Raw genomic sequence first — 20366 nt, 5'->3', positions numbered from 1 at the left:
TAGTAAGAACTCATGATACTCTTCTGAGTTATGTACACAACTTGATCACAGTCAACCATTAGGTCATTGTGCAGAATTATAAGCTGTGTTGTATTCATTTTAATGATCAAAAGGAAAAATTTGTCCAGTCTCTATTTCCCATTTCTATGCCTTTTACTGTGCTAAGTGTACCACATCACTGTGGGAGAAGGGCATCGGTGCGGGGAAGAGGAGGCCGATGGTGATGAGGTGGGGCAGAGTGCCTTACTCGAACTAATGCAGAGCTGTTGCCATTGTGAATTATTTTGGGAACTGAATGCAAAACAGATATTAGTGACCATGCACATATGTCAGCAAACTGCTGAGTTGTGAAACCTGTTTTTCGTCGGATGCCAAGCAGTATATATCTTGATGCACTCGGCTGTATAGCTTATCAGTGTCAATGATTGCCCTTGTCCCCTTGTGTTTTAAAGGGGATAACATGTAGCCTGTAGCATCACACCCTCTTCTTAGAGTCTTCTGGGAGTGTAGAGCTGTGAACGTTTATCAAGACAGGGCTTCATCGAAGTGGACCGTGGTTTCTGTATTTCAGCTTAACGTTAAATTTGTATTGTTTCCGGCAACACCAGATGTGAAATCAGAGGGCAGAGGTCGAAGCAGAGACACCCGAGACGTCACTATCCTCCTGCATTTCTCCATTTTGATGTCATCCATTTTTCTCAGCAAGATGTTTGCTCTTTATTAAAAATTTATCACTAAAGCTTTTGCGTACTGGAGGACCAGATGATTTAAAAAAAAAAACAAAAAAACAAAAACAGGCACAATACATTGTGACTGTTCGAACGCAGCATGATGGCACATCCAAACTGGTAAAAACCACGTACCTGCTGACTGGGATACTAATAAGACCTTGTGCATTGAGAGCCTGAGCCGCAGTAGATTCTGAGTAAAATGTGGTCTGGATGTTTCTGACTGAGCTGTGCTCTCTGTGATTTAAATGGTTAACGAGATGAATGAAAACATGGCAGTAGGCTGTAGAAATGTGCTTGCTGTATGTACAAATGTCAAAGTTAGCAAAAGCTGAAAGAATTTGTCATCCAGCCCTCTGTCTCCATCCAGGCCACCCCCTCCCCACTCCCCACCCCCTTGCCTGCTGTGACTGATTTTGTATGAACAAAAAAAAGAAAAGAAAACCTGCTTATCAGAACCTGTAAAGGGTGGCACGCTCATAAATCCCCACTGAGATCAAGTATAACTGTGTAGTGTTAATTGTGTACTATTCACCTTGTACAGCTGTATTCCTACAAATATGGTTTACTGTATCATTGATACTGTAGTTTCAAAGACGTGAACAACTATTTTTATGAAATGCGACAGTACTGATATATTACATTTTGCTAAAAAACAAAACTTGTTTACTGAAAGATATTCTGAAATACTGTCAAATAAACTCTTGACATGGTGTAAAATATACTTTTCTACAGATTCTTACTTGTTGAAGGAGACTGCAGCAGAAATAGTGGTCAGTTTAATTCTCCAGACTGTCAAGCATTAATCAGTTGTTTACCCAAACAAAACAGCAAATATTCAATGCACTAATGCATTGGTTTCAGCATCTGTCATTTGTTTATTCGTGGTAATTAAAACTTTAGTTTATTTAAAACAACAACAACCAGCAAACACAAACACCTTTGACTCAGATTTTCAGTGTTTCCAGCCAAAGCTCAGACTACAGTGGGATCTACCACAGACATATAAATGTTCACAATTAACTTGAAATTGGATTTTCTATTCTCACATCTGTTTCTCATTTAACCCATGATGCCACCAACAAACACCTAATCTTTTGACACAGTTCCACTTTAAAAAGGCACACATACACACATCAATCCATCCATCTTCTGCTGGAGTCTATCCGAGAGTACACCACGGACAGGTTGCCAGTCTATCACAAGGCTAACACAGTGACCGCATTTCAGGCTCACACATCACCAGTTAACATGTATGTCTTTCGACTGTGGGAGGAAGCTAGAGTACATACAGAGAGCCCACAGGGAGAATATCCAGGCTCCACGCAGAGGGGGCCCTGGCCAGCCAGTGGACTGAAACTCTGAACCCCCGGCACACACACCCACGTTTTTCCTTTATCTGAAGGTGATGAGATGCATTTTTGACTGGGGAGCTGGGAAGTTGTTCCATGTGAATTTAACTGACATCTCCCTGACAGTTTAAGTATAATGTTTATGTCTGTAAAAAGTAAAAAAAAAAAAAAAGAGTCCTGACCTCACTACCCTGTAGCGGTGGAAAATGGAGAGAAGTGAAAATATGTTGGCCTGCAGGTACCATTCCAGTAAATCTAGTGAATCCTACCCAATTTATCTAAGAATTTCTGCTTTTCATCTCCAGTGACAGTGACAGCTGACTAGTGGAGGTACTGATTACAGTCATTCCCAGGCAGACATACCACTGCATCAGATTTTTACAATCACACAGTAAAAACAGATTAAAAAAAATACACACTGTCAACAAAAAAGGGACATTTTATAATAAAACTTGTAAACATCTCCCCAGCATGTCATTGCTGTCTGTGGGTAAGGCCAAGATTGTGAGCATCTGCTGTTACTGAGTGTCAATTTTCAGCAGCAAGTAGAGTTTTACTGTTTTCCTGTGCTGTCACCTGATCCTTCTGAGAAGAGAGAAAAAAATTAGTACCACTGCAAAAGGGCTGAATTGCTCTTGTACTTGTTTTAGTTCAATATTAACTTACAGGTCTGTAGACTCCTATTTGGAAACGACAGCAAATCACATCCACCAAGAACCCGACCAAACTGTGGATCATACCTGCCAGTAAGACAAAGCGTACATACTGATGTTTCATGTTGAGGGTTTAGATAAGATAAAAGGAACAGCTGTGACTAATGCATAAAGCATGAATTTACATCATTCATTTAAGAATGAAAGTTCACAAGCAGAGTTACAGAACCCTCCACAGTTTAGTCTTGGCAGTATCTTCACGTTTGGAACACTAAATTGCAACATTCAAGGACAAGCTAAGAATTTCTTTGAGAAAACCTTGCCCAGCTTTGTTAAATTAGATGAATTCAAAGGTCTCCAAGGTCTTGCTTTCATTGTTAAAGGGTACCTCTCAAGAACAGTGCTTGGAGAGCTTCATGGAATAGGTTTCCATGGCTGAGCAGCTAAATTCAAGCCTTACATTACCAAGCACAATGCAAAGTGTCAGATGCAGTGGTGTAAAGCACACCGCCACTAGACTCTAGAACAGTGGAGACGTCTTCTCTTGAGTGATGATTCACGCTTCTCTGTCTGGCAATCTAATGGATAAAGTTTGATTGGGGGAGGGGGGGGGGGGGGTGCTTCAGCATACCAAGACATCTTGGACAGCTCCCAACTTTGGGAACAGTTTGGGGATGGCCGCTTCCTGTTCCAACATGAGTGTGCACCAATGCACAAAGCAAGGACCATAAAGAAATGAATGAGCAAGTTGGGTGTGGAAGAACTTGACTGGTCTGCAGAGTCCTGACCTCAACCCTATAAAACACCTTTGGGATGAATTAGAGCAGAGAGTGCGAGCCAGGCCTTCCCATCCAACATCAGTGTCCGGCCTCACAAAAAAAGCTTCTGGAAGAATGGTCAAGAATTCCCATAAACACACTCCTAAACCTTGTGGAAAGCCTTCCCAGAAGAGTTGAAGCTGTTGTAACTCCAAAGAGTGGGCCGACATCATATTAAACCCAATGGATTAAGAATGGGAAGGCAGACGAATGAATACTTTTAGCAATAGCAATTTTACTCTTGTAAAAAAAAAAAAAAAAAAAAAAAAAAAAATCAGTGAGAGCAGATATGTTAATATAGTCATCTTAGGCACAGAAGCTACTCCCACCTGTTGTTGAAATAGTCTGTTTGCAAAGTGTAGCCAATCAGAAAAAACTGGTTTAAACCAAGAGGGAAGGGTTTCAGGCAGCGGCTGACATGAGAGGCTGCATGAAGGCCCAGTATAAGATAAATAAGTATTAATTTGTACTGTGACTCATGCAAAGCTACTATAGTTGAGTTGAGTCCAAGAATAAAAACATGGAGCTGTAAATGAGTGTAATAGTTGCACTTCAAATGAATAGGAATTTCAGACAATGCATGATTTAGCCAGTTAACTTGCAAGCAGCTGATGTCTTGAAATGCTTATAAGAAGCTCTGACATCCAAAATCTATATCATAATTGACTAAAACATGCAGAGTTTAGAGTTGTAAAGGTTACTGTATGTTTTAAAGCTGCACATCACAGCAGTTCTTCTTCCTAACTGCAATACTTTACCAAAAAAAAAAAAAAAAAAGAGCACTGAATAAATATTCACTGTGATCTGCAAGTTGTTTTCCAAGCTGGAGTTAAATAAATTAAAAGCACCTAAAGTCAGGAGAGCAATCTGAAAATGTTACTGCAGTACACTCTTAATGCAATCAGCACTTAAACAGCATGAGCTGAAGCGCGATACCTACCCGTGGTGGAGAAAATGCCTCCAATGATGCCACAGAGTCTGACGAGAAACTGCCAGAGAGGCATGTGCTGCTCAGTGACACTGACCATTAGTGAGCTGATATCATATTTCATAAAGATCCCTGAGACTCCATGGCTGCCTGCAGCATGGTTTATCACACGTTCCTGCAGGACAACCAGAGACATCCAAACACATTCAGTATACTAATACACAGTCTACTCCACAACTACAGCAGTACAAACTCAGACCTACCCGCTCAGTGACGGAGTACTGATGCGTTTCTGCAGAAACTTTGTAGGTGTTCAGTTTGGTTGGCACAATGGTGATGAAGTACTGAAACATGTGGTTAGCTGGAGAGAAGCATCAAGAGTCATCAGTGGAAATACAAGTATAACAGAACACATTAATAAAAAGCAACTGAAGAATTTGAAACATGGACTTACAATCGGATGCGATTTTCTCAGTGCCGTCCAGAGTGCTGATGAGTCCAGGAAGTACTTCTCCAAAGGACAGGTGGTCAATCCGGTGAGAAAAGTTGTAAGCTGTAATGCAACAAATCAAAACAATTAGATAAAAATATATATATATTTTTCCATCTCTCACTACCATGTTTTCAGAGAATATGTAGGCATGTCAAAAAGATTGCAAACCTACAGTCATGGCTAACGAGGGCAGCTAAATGGGCATGACCTCGAGGATGTGGGATGGACCTGTGAGGGGAGGAAAAGGTCAGCAAAACCATATAAAAAGATCAATGACAACACTCAGAATACCTTATTCTGGTTAATAATTTGCAACCAGAGGAACACAAGGGTGACCAGAGAGGGCAGAGCCCAGGTATCAAGGCCCCGATTCCCGCCCTTATTACCAAGCTAAGAGCAAAACCAACCTAAGGGGGGGACTAGTAGGCTAGCTAGAAGGCTTGCAGTTGATAATCACTCTACAAAACTATATCAGCAACAGTCCGGTGTCTCTTTTCCACAGCAGCAGTGCGAGTCATTCCAGTCTCCTTGTGGTTACCCTCCTCATAGCCACTGATGTCAATGCAACTTTGTGTCTTTATTGGTGGAAATGCATGAAACTAGTGCAAGGAAGCACTAGACAGCAGAGCTGTGCAATGATCAAATTTGAATTTCAATTACATTTGCAGCTTCCAAAGATTATCAAACCAAAGTAATAAAATCATTATTGCACCATAATCTATTCCTTTACAACTGCCACTCCACAAAAATGCCAGTTTCACTGCCTCCATTCATTTATTTATTTATTTAGCTAAATTATAATTAAAAGTATTTTTTAAAAATCATTGTGAGTATTACATACTTGCCAACAGTAATGTGGAAATTTCCTGCCACCTTGTTGACATAGAGATGTCCATGGATCCTGCAGGCACTCAGGGAAGCGGCACTGTCCTCACTGTGGGGAAACTTAGCAATCAGCGTAACTGCACTTTCATCCATCCCCCAACAAAACACAGATAATCCTGAGGGTCCTGTACCTTTCTGTCTGAACAGGAGGAGAGCCTTTTATTGCAGCCTTGAAGATCACATCCTGCAGAGCGTGCTCCACTCTCAGACGCTCCTGGATGTGGAGAAGAGTCCTGACAGGGAGGGAAAGAAATATTAGGACAACATAGGATGACATTAAACCATTTTATGTATTTTTTTTAAAAATGGCAACAGCAACAAATACAAGCATGTAAATGTTGCCTTAATTGTTAGAAAACCTAAATGCTTCAGTGAGTTAAATGCCTATATGGCCTAACATTTGGTGTCTTTTAGTGTTATTGGATTACTGGATTACAGACTGTAATATATGTCACCAAAAAAAAAAAAAAAGTGCTGAATGTGAATAAATAACTTACATTTGCCATAATCTTTGCTGTGGTGAAAGCTCAAAGTTGACCTAAATAGTGAAAAACACAACTGTCAGACATGCCAGAGATTATATCTTTATTGTTCACTGCATGATAAAAGCTCACACTCACTGGTTCATATTTTAAGCCATCAGAGGCAACCATAGTCTCTGCCAAATCGAGGACATCTGCACCTATATCTGCATCCAACCAAACACGCAAGTTAAAAACATGTTCTTGATGTTGAAACACACACAAAAATGGACCGTTCTGTACTTACACTGGCATCTCATGGCCACTGTAATGTCCACATTTATCTTGAGTTTACTGTTGGTGAAGAATAGGTGCAGTTAGGACACAGCTGAGGGCTTTTTGGGAGCAGTGATGGCATGAACTCGCTCAGCTTTTACCTGCTGAAGTCTTTGTCCACCTCATATTCGTACTTCATCCATGTGATTCTGTACACGAAGAACTCGAGGAAGGCGAGGACAGCCATGAGAGTGAAAGCTACCAGAGACACTGGACAGAGTTTGAAATGAGATCAAATTAGGCTCAGACGCTCCCTCTGAAAGGTGCTACAGTCAGAAAAGCGCTGTGTGTACCTGTCCCTCCGCTGGCTGTGGACTCCACGTAGCTTTCAGGAACTTTAGGAAAAGCGTCCAACTCCTTCACCAAAGTCAGAGCCTTCTTCTTCGTCAGCCTCTTCATCTTGGGACCTGCAGCGGAGCTTTAACTCCAAGCGACTCCCTCATGAAGTGGATGTTTTCAGGTTTTGGATATTTACACCGACGACAGCTGAGGTCTACTTTAGTTTGCTGACGCTGGTCATGACAATAACCCAGCTAGCCGATAGCGATAGCTAGCTAACCAGCTAAACAACTGATCGAATGCTAAATTAAGCGTAAACTGGTATTTCTACAGCTAGTGTGTCTGTTCACAACGAAACAGCAAGAAATATCCAAATACGAAGAAAGCTACAGATAAGTATGCTATGGACTATCTACATTGTCGTTTGACCCGCGGTCTCTGCACAGAAAAACTGCACTCATTTGGTCTGAGCGCCCTCTAGCGGTGGAAAAAGGAGTCAGCCTGCATTTATTCCTATTTGGTCCTGATTTAAAGCTTTAAAAAAATAATATTAACAATAAAATAATAAAGAATAAAAAGTTCAGCTTTGTGCACCTTTATGCTTTATGTTTTGGCTTTGTAAAAAATTAATCTATGAAGAGTTTGGTGCAGGCAAATTTGTCACGGGGCCAAGACTGGATTACTAACTAACAAAAGACATCTGTCACGCAGGTACTGACTGGTTTTTACCAGATATGTTATCAGGCAGTTACTGTGTGACATTTCTAATCCATCTTCTTTCTGCTGCTCCCTTTTAGGGCAGTGTTTCTCAAACTGTGGGGTGCAGCATCATGACAGAACACACACACACCCACCCCGGACGACACCATAGGGGTCACCACAGCAGCCTCCATCTGCATCCTCTTCTGTCACACCAACCTTCTGCGTGTCCTCCTTCACTGCATCCATGAATCTTCTCTCTGGTCTTCCTCTCTTCCTCCTCTCTGGCAGCTCCATATTCAACATCCCTTGTCCAGTATATCCATAATCCCTCCTCTGCACATCTCCAAACCATCTCAACCTTGTCTCTCTAACTTTGTCACAAACTGTTCAACCTGAGCTGTCCATCTGATCTATTTCTGATCATGTCCATCCTGGTCACTCTCAATGAAAATCTTAGCATCTTCAACTCTGCCACCTCCAGCTCAGTCTCTGCTCTTCTTATCAAGTACCACCTTCTCCAAACCATACATCATAGCAGGTCTCACGACCATCTTGTAAACCTTCCTTTTTGCTGCTATTCATCTGTTACAGATCGCCCCTCACACTTGTCTCCATCCTGCCTGCACTTCCTTCTTCACCTCTTGTACACTGTCCCTAGCTTTGGATGATTGTCTACCTTCACTACCTCTGCTCCTTGAAGCATCACTGTTACATCTGTCTCCCTTTCATTTACACACATGTATTCTGTCTTGCTTCTACTCCTTTTCTCTCCAGTGCATACCTTCACCTCTCCACACTGTCATCCATCTGCTCCCTACTCTCACTACAGATCACAATGTCGCCTGCAAACATCATCATTCGTGGAGACTCCTAACTGATCTCATCTGTCAATCTGTCCATCAGCACTGCAAACAAGAAAGAGCTCAGAGCACATCCCTGACGTAGATGTTATCAGACAGTTACTGTGTGACATTTTGTGAAAAGCAGACTGACTGTGGGAGGAAACCAGAGTAGCTCGAAAAAACCCACGCAAGCAAGGGGAGAACATGCAAACATACATCCCCTTTATTTAAAATTAGCATCAAGATATCGGCTGTTATTATTACCATGTGACACTTTTAGTATACATCCTGATTGTCTGTTAATGAGGGCTTGTACACTGTTCAGCCTAAAAATGCAGTTTTATTCAAGTGTAAGACTACAACAACTGCAACTCTTAAATGCATCCATAACTCTGTAGCATTACTTCTTTTTAGCTTCAGCATCTTGCTTTTCAAATAGTAATAATAGTAATAGTAATAATATAAAACAATATAAAAATATATGCTTTTAAACCAAATGGTTTCTGTAACTAGCAGTGTGAAGGTATTGATAAACATATTTCCTGGTTTTATAGGAAACATATTGTATAGGGTTAACAGGAGCCTGTAGAACAACAATGCTGCAACAAGTTTAATAACCACTGGCAGAAAATTAACTACCAATATTCAGTTTTTTTTTATTTATAAAGCCATTATGAGAACTTCTTTGCTTAGACAGATGTGCATTAGTGATTTATACATATACATATACACTGGCATATTATACAAGTTCAAGTATTTTCTGCATTATTGTGGTGCTATGCAGGCACAACACAAGTAATCATGGCAAAAAAAATGCAGTTCTCATAGACAGTGCAGAGCCACCACAAACATAAAACAAATAAATGACTGCAAACATTACAGTGGCCAGTACACATGCAAATATACAACAAGACCTCCTAAAAGTTTCAAGTAAAACAAAGCCATTCATTAACAGTCCACCCTATTCTGCAGGGACAGAGTCAGGTCCTTCGTCCCGTAGAACTGCTGTCTCTAGAACATCAGAGGTGGGCGTGTCAGGTGGCTCCTGAGAGAGATCTTCAGAACATCTGCTCACAGTGGGTGAGATCACATCTGGACTAGTGTCACATGACTCTGTGCTCTGCTCTGAGGTGGCTGTTGTATTAGTTGTGGCGATGCTTGGGGGAACAGGGTCAAACTCGTCATCCTCATCCTCCAAGATTGGTGACTCATGGATGTCTGTCAGGAAAAACAAATTTATAAATAATTCTACTTACAGTGTTGTGAAAATGCCGGTACCCCCCTCCTGATTTCTTTTTTGCATATTTGTTACACTTAAATGTTTCAGATCATCAAAAAAATGTTATTAGACAAAAATAACCCAAGTGAATACAAAATGCAGTTTTTAAAATGATTTCATTTATTAAGGGGAAAAATAACTATCCAAACCTACCTGGCCCTGTGTGGAAAAAGTAATGGAAAAAGTCTGGAAAGGGTAACAAAACCATTTCTAAGGCTTTGAAACTCCAGTGAACCACAGTGAGAGCCATGGAGAAAATGTGGAACAGTGGTGGACCTTCCCAGGAGTGGTTGGCCTACCAAAATTACTCCTAGAGTGCATCAGTCATCATCCAGAAAGTCACAGAACATCCTTTAAAGAACTGCAGGTCTCACTTGTCTCAGTTAAGGTCAGAGTTCATGATTCAACAATACGAAAGAGTCTGGGCAAAAATAACATCCATGGGAGAGTTCTAAGTAGAAAACCAGTGCGGACCAAAAAAGAACACAAAGGATCGTCTCACATTTGCCAAAAAAACATCTTGAGGATCCCCAAGACTTTTGGGAAAATATTCTGTGGACTGATGAGACAAAAGTTGAAGCTCACACACACTCTTGGGTTATACAGCAGGACCACCTCTGAATGGCTCACAAACATACAAAAAACAAAATAAAGGTTTTTCAGACTTAAATCTGACTGAGAGGCTTTGGCATGACATTAAACAGGCTGTTCATGCTCGAATGTGACTGAGTCAAAACAATTCTGCAAAGAAGAGGGGGCCAAATTTCCTCCACAGCGATGTGAAAGACTCATTGCCAGTTATTGCAAACCCTTGATTGCAGTTCTTGCTGCCAAGGGTGGCACAATCAGTTAGATTCAGGGGGCCGTTACTTTCTCATACAAAGCCAGGTAGGTCTGGATAACCCGTTTCCCTTAATATAGGAAATCATCATTTAAAAACTACATTTTATATTTACTCAGGTTACCATTGTCTGGAATTAAAATTTGTTTCATCTGAAACATTTAAGTGTGACAAATATGTAAAAAACTAAGAAATCAAGAGGAGCGCTAATACTTTTTCACAGCACTGTAGAAAATTTGAGTGGATTAGAATAGAAAGAAAAACACCAACTCACTGCTGAAAGCTTCTGGATACTGCTTAGCAATCTTTCCTTTCAGTGTCCTGGAAAAGCAGGAAAAAAAACAAAAACAAACAGCTGTTAAAGATTTATTTGTGTTTGTATGTTGGCATGGTGGGAGTAGACACTAACCTGATCCTTCTAAAGATGCTGTCCAGATCTTTCTTCATCTCCACGAGGGTGCGAGTGTGGAGCAGGAAACGCTCGTTCATCTGCTGCAGGCGCACATTAGACAGCCCATTAAAGTTGATCAGCATTTCATTGGTTTTCTCAAAGCGGTCGAGCCTGTTGTCGCAACAGTTAACCAGATAAACATATGTCTTAATCTCACACATACAAGAACAAACCTAAACAGAACACCCAATTTATATCTCCTGGTACGAAGTACCAGAAAAATCATACGGGGCTCAGTCTGGCACTCACATGTGTCTCTGAGCCTGGATGATGGCGTTAACATCTTCAGAGTTGACCATGCTTAGCATCCGATTGCAGAACACGCCGGATGCCGTGTGCTCCACCATGATGACGAGCAAACCGAAAAAGCTGCAATTAGAAGCATTTATTCACAACTGCATGAGTAAAAATATCCAGAAATATAAACACAAACAGTGAATCTAAGATACTACAAAGAAAGAAGGGCATACGGACAAGCTAGATTTATTAACTCTAATGAATACTTATCAGAGACAGTCACCTCCAGCTGTTAATGTTAAATTCACAGTTATACCGGTGTTTAGCCGCCCTGCAGCTCCCTGTTAGCCGCCCAAACCAGCCACCGGAGGGTTAGTACGCCAGCCACCTGGCCGCAATAACAATAATAAACGTTACTACAAAATTTACATTACTTACCTCGAGTTGCACGGTGGTTTTCTGCCGTGTTTGGTCGCGTAAACAGCAGGTTAAGACTACATTTGACAGCTGGCTGTCACAGAAAAATAAACCACTTGTTTTTGTAGTTCCTGTCACGAGACCACTGTTTCCGGTGCCTGTGTTTTTGTTTTTTTTTTTGTTTGTTTGGGTTTTTTTCCATTTTCATCTTAGTTTCGATCATCCTGTGTTTAGTGATCCATATAGATTCTGTTTAATTTTTCTATTTAATTACTGACTTGTTTAATTCTACAGAGCAACTTCATTTTTATATTCAGCCTTTAGTTTTACGTAGCATTCTATTGTATTTTATTCATATTTTTACTATCATTTGGTTCATTTATTCAACTTTACTTCTATTTAATTGAGCTACTTACTTTTTGACGTTATTGAACTGTTTTCTTTTGCCAGTATTTTATTTTATTACTTTATTTAAGCCATTCTCGTACGGAATGGATTTGACGTTTTGGTTGCTGTAGCGCAGTTTGTTTTGTTTTTTTTGTTTTTTTTAATTGGACAAAAACTTCGGTAAATTAAAATGTACAATATAATTTGAGACCTGAGTGTACTTTGACAGCTTTGGGTAGGCTCCACCACAAGCGCGACCTTGAATTGGATTAGCAGAAGAAAATGGATGGAATATATTATAGTAATGGCTTAGGACTTATAGTGAACTTACAGAGCAGTGATATGAACAGCCTTTTGTACATTTGGACTGTGATGTTTGTCATATTTTACAGTGTAATCTACACTCACCGACCTCTTCATTAGGACTCCCTTTTGCTTTCAGATCTGACTTAATTCTTTCTGGTAAAGATTCAGCAAGGTGGTGGGAACATTCCTCTGAGATTTTGGTCCATGTTGCCATCACACAGTTGCTGCAGATTTGTCAGCTCCACATCCACAATGAGAATCACCACCACATCCCAAAGGTGCTCTCTTGAATTGAGATTTGGTGACTTTGGAGGACATCTGAGTTCAGTCAATTCACTGTCATGTTCAAGAAACAAGTTTGAGATGATTTGAGCTCTGTGACACAGTGTGTTATCCTGCTGCAAGCAGCCATCAGAAGATGGGTACACTTTGGTCATAAAGGGATGGATATAGTCAGCAACAATACTCGAGTAGGCTGCGGTATTTAAACAATTCTCAGTTGGTACTAGAGTCCAGAGTGCGCCAAGAAAATATTCCCCACACCACCACCAGCGTGAACCACTGATACAAGACAAAATAGACCCATGCTTTCATGTTGTTTATGCCAAATTCTGACCCTACCATCCAAAAGCTGCAGCAGAAATCAAGACGCATCAAACCAGCCAACATTTTTCCAATTTCCAGTCTTCTCTTGACCACTTTTGGTGAATCAGTGCAAACTGTAGCCTCAGTTTCCTGTTCTTAGCTGACAGGAGTAGCACCCGCTGTAGTCTTCTGCTGCTGTACCCCATCTGCTTTAAAGTTCAACATGTTGGGTATTCAAACATGCTCTTCTGCATCCTTTGGTTGTAACAAGTGGTTATTTGAGTTACTGTTGCCTTCCTATCAAAAAAAAAAATCCCAGTAAATCAACATTTTCTCCTAAGTACTCCCTGCAACTGCACACTTGCCACAATGTGATCAGCTGATTATAGATTTGTCATAACAAGCAGGCGTGTACCTAATAAAGTGCACAATGTAATTATGTCATGCACTGCTATGTTTTGAAGATAACTTCCCCATTTCCCTCCCTTGATATGAATTATCCTCCTTTCTGGCTCACACCAATAAATTCAGTCACTCCATACATCCAGAAAGCTCACAAAAATTACCTTTATTAAGGGACAAGTAAAAAAAAGTACATGATGTATAAAAAATACAAAACTGTTTCGTCTAACTTGTAAGTTAAGTAAATGCATAGCAACAATACATGCAAGTCTAGAGTTATGTATCCTACTATTGTATCCTACTATTCTGTAACATTTTTAAGCTACAAGGTAAAAAGGGAGAAGTACAGTTTGATTGCAATCTATCAGCCGTTTCAGTCTACATGATACAGATCCGAAGTGATGATACAGAATAAGTTAGGTTGCACGCAACTCAACTGATGAGCAAATAAATAGTTAACATTTCACAAATATTGACAACCAGTAATTTAACGTAATGTTAAACAAAGTCTGCGTGAGAATAACATTCGTTTTCTGATGAATAAAACCGTACTATGAGTAAGCTAAAGATGAAAAGAATTCACTTCTCTAAGTAGGGATACAAATAAATATGAAATAAATAAATAATGAAACCTATAAGAGCCATATGACTCAGCCAACCCTTTATGTACATAACACACCCACTGCTCCTGACTACAACATCACTTGTATGAAATTTCATATTAGTGTTCTTTTTAAAAACATACATATAAATGACCTCGGACAAGCACAAGTGTCCATAGAAAACCTGCATTGATTTGACATTGGGTGAATTTCAATGTGCTTTGGCTTTCATTTGATAAATAAAGTAATATTAGGCTATATATCACAACACCTTTGTGGTATATAAGAGGCAATGGCATAGAATTTTAGCTTGTATAAAGTCTTTTACCATATACTGACCCGGGAATGATGGAAATCACTGATATTGATATTGCTAAATGACTATAGACCGATTTTGTGTTTTGCTGTCGTACTGTGTGGTATTATTATGCAAAGACACTTTTCTTTTTCTTTCTTTTTTTTTTTTACATATAAAAATAAGTTAAAACTTCAGAAAAATGGATCCAAAAAAATAAAAGTAAGATTTACAATTTCTATAAGGCCATGCAATTTTAGAAGACTCATGCATCAGATCGATAAGTCTTTTGGATGAGTGGGCTTGCCATTCATGCAAAATGCACTGTGTGTTGCTGAGGCCACAATAAATATTTGTACTGTCCCTTTTTGTTCCTTAATACCAATCCAAATTTAACACTAGCGCTGTCTGTAACACATAATTAAGGCTGGTGTATTTGCTGTTGAAGCTGTGAATAGGCCTTCTTCAAATGGGACCCACATATGTATTTACACACAAACGCTAATCCAGTCTAAAAGAAAAACCACAAACTCTTTGATAGGAGTGGATGTTGTCATGAGCAGACAGAAAAACACAAGGGTTACTGTACAGGTCTGTGCTCCGTCAGTGTAAAGTGTCATTCATTCCAAAACGAGATATCCACCATTTAAAAAAAAAATATCTACTCTGAACAAAGAAAGCTAACTTCATTAACCCCATTATATTAGTCATCCTAACATATATGCTTATAAAACATCTTCACTGAGATGGGTTCAGTTGTGTGTTTATGAACTTGAAGTAGCACCTTTTTTTCTGTAAATAAGTGGATATTATTGCGTTTTGGAATAAAATCTGTTAAAATGTACCAGCAAAGTGGAGCTCCAGCATTTCATCTATAGTAGATCAATTACACAAGAGTATGATGGTCCATCATCGCGATGGTCAAAATATTAAATACAAAGTAAAGACAGACAAACGAGAAACACAACTGTCCATAAGTTACCATTTAAACATGATCAACAATCCTCATTATGGAGAAAGAATTTTCAGCTGCTTTATAACTGAAGGCAATCTGAGACAACTTTTTTTTTTTTCCTGGAAGTGCTTGAGAACAAAAAACAAAAAAAACAGCACCCCAAGATTTCTTCAGAGATGTGTGAGTGTGTGTGTGTGTGTGTGTGTGTGTGTGTGTGTGTGTGTGTGTGTGTGTGTGTGTGTGCGCATGCGTGCATGTGTGTATGTTGGAGGGGGTGGTGGTGTGACTTTACCACCCTTCCTCCATCACCACCTCACTCCTGACTGGTGGTGATGCAACACATAGCTGAGCAGGCTCTGCACTTTCTTCACAAGTTGCCATCTCCTTCACTTCCTCTCCCGTCTGGGATTTCGCCACACCCACCCGACCCTCCTCTGCCTCCACCTCTTCTTCCTCATCCTCCTCGTCCTCGTCCTCTTCCTCCTCCTCTTGCTGTTGTTGCTGCTGCTGCTGCTGCTCCTGTTGCTGTTTGTTGCGGCAGCACGGTTTGAACAGATGGGGGTCGATGAGCACCTCCCCAAAACGCCCCTTGTAGATTATTCCACAGCACACCTTTTGCCTGAACAAAACATGACAGTTTTAGTCAAGAGTGTGAAATGAGACAAAAACAATTACAGCTCTGTGGGTTTAAATGCTTCACTCTGTATACAGCATGTCATTAAAATGCGTTCAATATGTAATCTGGGTTTGTTCTGGCTTAGAATTGGACTTGTTCGTAGTATTTGACACAAATCAATGCATTTTCCTGTTATTTCTATCCTACTGACAAACAAAAAATGTCAATTAGGCCAAGAAAACTTCTAGTTTAATCTCCCGTGAGGAGGGCACAAAAAATGAAAACAAACCCTTGGTAAATATCAAAATTCACAGAAAAATATGTTAGAAATCAAAAGTCAGTTTTTAAATGTATTTAAAAAAGGCAACATTTTCTTTATTTACTTAAACATAAATTATAAACTATGTGTTAAAAGATCACTGGTGTTATGCAAGTTTCAAGTCCCTTCAAGCTTTGCAAATAAGACATTAATAGTTCTGTGGAAGGCAAAAATGCACTCAAAAAAAAAAAAAAAAAAAAAAATTATAATATATCTATATCTATATCTATATCTATATATATATATATGGCAAATTGTCAATAACTATAAATGCAATTATTGGTTAATCAGCCAAATTACAAAAAAAGTCTTTTACAGACAGCAACAAGCAAGAAACATGTAGTAGTACATCAAGAAGTCCCTATGTTGTCTCGGGTACAAACTCTGGCAGTCACTCTAATCAGGCAGGTGAAACACCTGTGAGGGTGGGCCATTGGTGGGGGCATCACCTGTATTTTATACACAGTTTAATATAGCACGTACACTGTACTATTCTGAATAATTAGTATGTAGATCCAGCTTACCTTTTCCAGTATGTTAGGTCCAGAAAAGAGAAAACAGGGGAGCGGCTGGATCCTGGGCTGAGCTCTGTGTCGGACCCCTCATCTGACAGGTTGCTGTAGCTGGGAGACTGAGCTGGGGAGGCACTGGAGGTGGTGCTGTGGGCGTCTGAGTCTGGCGGGCAGATCACAGCATGAAAAGTGACTTAAGTCTTAAGTAGGCCAAGAAAGAAGTATTATAAAAAAATAAAAATGAATGAAGTAACAGGAGCGCTACTAGAACCCCTTGACCCACCAGTGCTCTTGGAAGGAAATAAAGGAAAACTGAAAGTTTATGGTACAAATACGTGTTTGTGTATTTTTTAATGTCCATCCCACAGGAGTAAACACCTTTTAAAACCTACCTTGAGTGCCCGGATTTTTTTTTAATGCCATTTTTTTGTCGTAACATTTCCAGTTTCCTCAAATATGTGTCATTATTACTCACTGTGTCTTTTCAGCTCTTTCTGAAGCCTGTTGATCTGGCCTGGCCGTGCTTTCTTGGCGATGGACTTTATTTTCTTGGGCCTGGAAGTTAACTTTAAGCTGGGACCTCCTCTGGCATCAACAACCTGGATAAGGGAGGGGAAACCCAAACGAATTTGCATCTTTCAGGTTTTATCATGACCATAAGTGATAGGTCAGTCAGCACTGCAATGCAAACTCACATGATTCCAGTTTTTCTTGGTTCCCACTGGGAGCTTTTTCCATCGTTTCACAAGAAGCACGCAGGCATTACAGATTTCTCCAGATCGTGTTTCACTCAATCTGCAAGACAGTTTCAATTTGTGAGGGGAGTCTCGTGGAAAATCTATCCCATCAATATGACATGTATAGTCTAAAAGCAGGTAGGCTCCTCTGCAGCCCCCACATGCTCAGGTGTATCTCTTACCCGAAACAGCTCCTGAAGTCTTTCTCATACCGCTTGCTGTCTGTGAAACGAGAGCTCGACGATTTAGCACGGCAGATGCAGCAGCCGTCCAAACTCCTGTACATTTTAGGCTTGTGAAAGCCAAACATCTGCATGTGGGGGGAAAGGTGGGGATTTAAATCTTTACAAATCATTAGTGTGGACCGTGTGTTTACTGCAGCAGGCTACTCCCTGCGTACATTCGCACTTTAGGTCAGAGGTGAAGTAAAATTTTAGTTAAGTCTACCATGAACGAATAAAAATGCGTTTAGTCACTAACAAGGTTCACGGAAAGTGGTTTTGCGGGAGCATCTCTCCGCTTTGACCCACATGGAGGGAACTAGGTCAACAGTCAGACAGCGTGTCAGACAGATAATGTCACCATGCTGCGCTCACAGGATTCACGCTTCGTTTTGGAAACCCAAAATAAGATTTACGCACGCAATCAGTGCGAGCCTCCAGGCTGCACAAGATGCGTTATTCGTCATGGACGGGAAATATAAACTACAAAAAAATATACGGCTGTGTTACCACAGAACCCCCCCCCCCCCCCCCCCCCTCCCTCCCAAAAAAAAAAAAAAAAACAGCTATAACTGCGTCCGGAGGTAATAACTCAAAATGAATAAGCGTGCAGAGGAATTATGATTTATGTTGCTAGGCAAAAATTTAATCTCCACAGCACATGTAGACCTGAACTGCGGCAAAAACTGTGAGCCGCGCCCCCCAGACTGGGCTTTTTTTCTTGCTATCAGTCCTCGGGGTCTTCTGACAGTGCGGTGCCACGGAGAGTCGACAGAGCAGGAAGAATGTAAAGACCTCTCACTCCGCTGGATTAAATCAGATATAAACGAATACTGGACATTTCAGTGGAGAAGTCAGTTTAACAAACGACACAAGTTGCCTTGTAAGGAGTATACTGAGAAAGAAATTTTATTCTGAGACTTAATTTCAGCAGGGAAACATTGTAACTGTGGAGAAGTTAGGCTATAACTGGCTCTGTAAGGTATTAAGATGAACGTATGTAGAAATTGTAACTACAAATTTTATATCTTGCTATATAACAATAGAAGAGCTTCAAGAACTGTTTACTGTTGCAGTTTTATTTGTAGAAAAGTGCAAAGGAAAACAGGACATGAACTTAAATGTGTAAAACATCTCAAGCTAAGAAAAGCGGCATCACATTCGTAAAACTTATTAGAGCACAAAGCATATTAAATGGTAAAAATGATCAAATAAAATCTCGCTGCACGTATTCTGAGGGACGCTAAAAGACATTTTTACCCTTTTCGCGTGCTTCATCTGTAAATTGCAGACGATCTCTGCAGCAAAATACAGTACGTGACGCAACTCAACATGGCAACACACTTCAAAGGCGGAGGCAATGTGGAGAAGGGGGTGTGATGCGATTTTCCGCAAAAACTGCAACATTTAAAACAAACACTAAAAGGAAAAAAATTTCCGCAAAAAGCTGTCGAACTCGCGCGAATAACACTCCTGCATTTCAAAATAAAAGAAGGCATCGAGAAATGCCCTTGTTTTTATCGAGAGAAAAGTGCAAGTCGCCAATTTTCACCGCCCACTCCAGCGAGGAAGCATGGCACGCCACACGACCTGCTTCATGCGCACCCATTTTATGATGACCGTCCTCTGCTTTCAACGATGCCTCACTTCTCTTCACTGCATCAACTTTATGCTGGGCGGATAAACTCGGCCTAATGTGTTTCGAGAGCATTAAAAAAGCAGCGTATTTAATGTTTAAGGTGAAGCTGCTCTGAAATAAATGTGTAATTTGATCTTTACTCTTTGTTATTCCAGATCCGCGGCACTGCAACAATCCACACTCGGCTACATGTGCGGCAAGTTCAAAGCGGAGGTTTTCCGAAAGTCGCTTTTTACTCCAGTTTGTCCAACTAAACAACATTTTTGACCCAGCTTGGCTTTTCCTACGAGGTTCGGGAATACTTTAAGCTCGCCGGAGCTGTTTTGTTGACAGCGGCGCCCTCGTGTTGAGACGCTCCGGGTGGGCGTGAGACATTCAACTTGGCTTCTTTAGCAGACAGAAAATGTGTAGCAGACTGCAGGCGTGCTACGGCCATGCTTTTTCTTCTCCAGAAGACCACGTTTGCGGCCCAACCGCGCACATTAACCGACTTTACCTAATTTACATTACTGATAAACTGTGTGGTTTTCTTCCAATAGCCAAAATGCGCCGAGCCAACCAATAACAGCAGCAGCGGCGGCCATCCCCCGCTCCTCTTCGTGTTCGCACGTGAAAGCCCCTTCAAACACATTTTAAACCCATATTTGCGGCTATTCCGCTTTTCTTCCACTTTGCCCGGTTAGTTTCATGGTTTCTAAGGTGACCTACAAATTTCGATGACCACCAAGTCGAGTCTCGCAGCAGGCCTTAAAAAAAGAGCAATTGTTCTGAGGCAACTCGAAGCTTGTTTTGAATTACACGTCTGAAAGCGCGGCGAACACTTTAAAAGCATTTTAAAGACGCAGCCGAACAAACACACAGTCATTACCTTGCTGCAGGGTGCGTGGAGCTGATACAAAGTAATAATAATCCGTGTACCACGTCGTTACGATGTGACTTATGAACATCTACCCTCATCAGTAACCCGCTCTCTTGTTGATGTCTGCGCTTGTGGACGGGACTAGAGAGTTGTGGACAATTGTGCGCATGCGTGGTATCCACACCTCCATTTCAGAGAAGAGCAGAGGGCTTTTTTTTTTTTTTTTTTC

General features: G+C 40.6%; 3 protein-coding genes across 3 annotated transcripts; all 3 read right to left on the bottom strand.

Annotated features, from left to right (window-relative positions):
* Positions 1-1616: 1616 nt before the first annotated feature.
* Positions 1617-7402, bottom strand: LOC115782082 (endoplasmic reticulum-Golgi intermediate compartment protein 2-like). Its single transcript, XM_030732089.1, has 13 exons — positions 6948-7402; positions 6756-6864; positions 6626-6672; positions 6478-6545; positions 6355-6395; positions 5989-6090; positions 5814-5906; positions 5145-5200; positions 4934-5032; positions 4743-4840; positions 4492-4654; positions 2747-2820; positions 1617-2665 (listed from the first exon to the last, which is right to left on the bottom strand). Exons 1-13 carry the CDS (start codon positions 7051-7053, stop codon positions 2609-2611), a joined length of 1113 nt encoding a protein of 370 aa, XP_030587949.1. The 5' UTR covers positions 7054-7402; the 3' UTR covers positions 1617-2608.
* Positions 7403-8678: 1276 nt separating this feature from the next.
* Positions 8679-11846, bottom strand: kxd1 (KxDL motif containing 1). Its single transcript, XM_030732094.1, has 5 exons — positions 11724-11846; positions 11298-11417; positions 11007-11159; positions 10872-10918; positions 8679-9695 (listed from the first exon to the last, which is right to left on the bottom strand). The coding sequence occupies exons 2-5, from the start codon at positions 11393-11395 to the stop codon at positions 9439-9441; spliced, it is 555 nt and encodes a 184-aa protein (XP_030587954.1). The 5' UTR covers positions 11396-11417; positions 11724-11846; the 3' UTR covers positions 8679-9438.
* A 3541-nt stretch (positions 11847-15387) lies between these two features.
* On the bottom strand, positions 15388-17734 carry sinhcaf (SIN3-HDAC complex associated factor). The gene is made up of 5 exons (XM_030732093.1): positions 17601-17734; positions 17377-17476; positions 17157-17280; positions 16694-16844; positions 15388-15853 (listed from the first exon to the last, which is right to left on the bottom strand). Exons 1-5 carry the CDS (start codon positions 17732-17734, stop codon positions 15523-15525), a joined length of 840 nt encoding a protein of 279 aa, XP_030587953.1. The 3' UTR covers positions 15388-15522.
* Positions 17735-20366: the final 2632 nt, after the last annotated feature.

Source organism: Archocentrus centrarchus, chromosome 6 (assembly GCF_007364275.1).
Source record: "Archocentrus centrarchus isolate MPI-CPG fArcCen1 chromosome 6, fArcCen1, whole genome shotgun sequence".
NCBI lineage: Eukaryota > Metazoa > Chordata > Actinopteri > Cichliformes > Cichlidae > Archocentrus > Archocentrus centrarchus.
Note: the sequence above shows the minus strand (reverse complement) of the source record. Positions and strands in the feature narration are given on the sequence as shown.

Excerpts from the sequence above, each read along its gene's own strand:
- LOC115782082 (XM_030732089.1), bottom strand. The coding sequence starts at position 7,053 with ATGAAGAGGCTGACGAAGAAGAAGGCTCTGACTTTGGTGAAGGAGTTG. Across the intron at positions 6,546-6,625 it reads AGTGGCCATGAGATGCCAGT|ATATAGGTGCAGATGTCCTC; the intron begins GTAAGTACAGAA and ends GGTTGGATGCAG. Across the intron at positions 4,841-4,933 it reads TGAGAAAATCGCATCCGATT|CTAACCACATGTTTCAGTAC; the intron begins GTAAGTCCATGT and ends GCTTCTCTCCAG.
- kxd1 (XM_030732094.1), bottom strand. The coding sequence starts at position 11,395 with ATGGTGGAGCACACGGCATCCGGCGTGTTCTGCAATCGGATGCTAAGC. Across the intron at positions 11,160-11,297 it reads ATCCAGGCTCAGAGACACAT|GCTCGACCGCTTTGAGAAAA; the intron begins GTGAGTGCCAGA and ends TTGCGACAACAG. Across the intron at positions 10,919-11,006 it reads AGCATCTTTAGAAGGATCAG|GACACTGAAAGGAAAGATTG; the intron begins GTTAGTGTCTAC and ends CTGCTTTTCCAG.
- sinhcaf (XM_030732093.1), bottom strand. The coding sequence starts at position 17,734 with ATGCAGATGTTTGGCTTTCACAAGCCTAAAATGTACAGGAGTTTGGAC. Across the intron at positions 17,477-17,600 it reads GACTTCAGGAGCTGTTTCGG|ATTGAGTGAAACACGATCTG; the intron begins GTAAGAGATACA and ends ACTGTCTTGCAG. Across the intron at positions 16,845-17,156 it reads GAAAGAGCTGAAAAGACACA|ACTCAGACGCCCACAGCACC; the intron begins GTGAGTAATAAT and ends TCTGCCCGCCAG.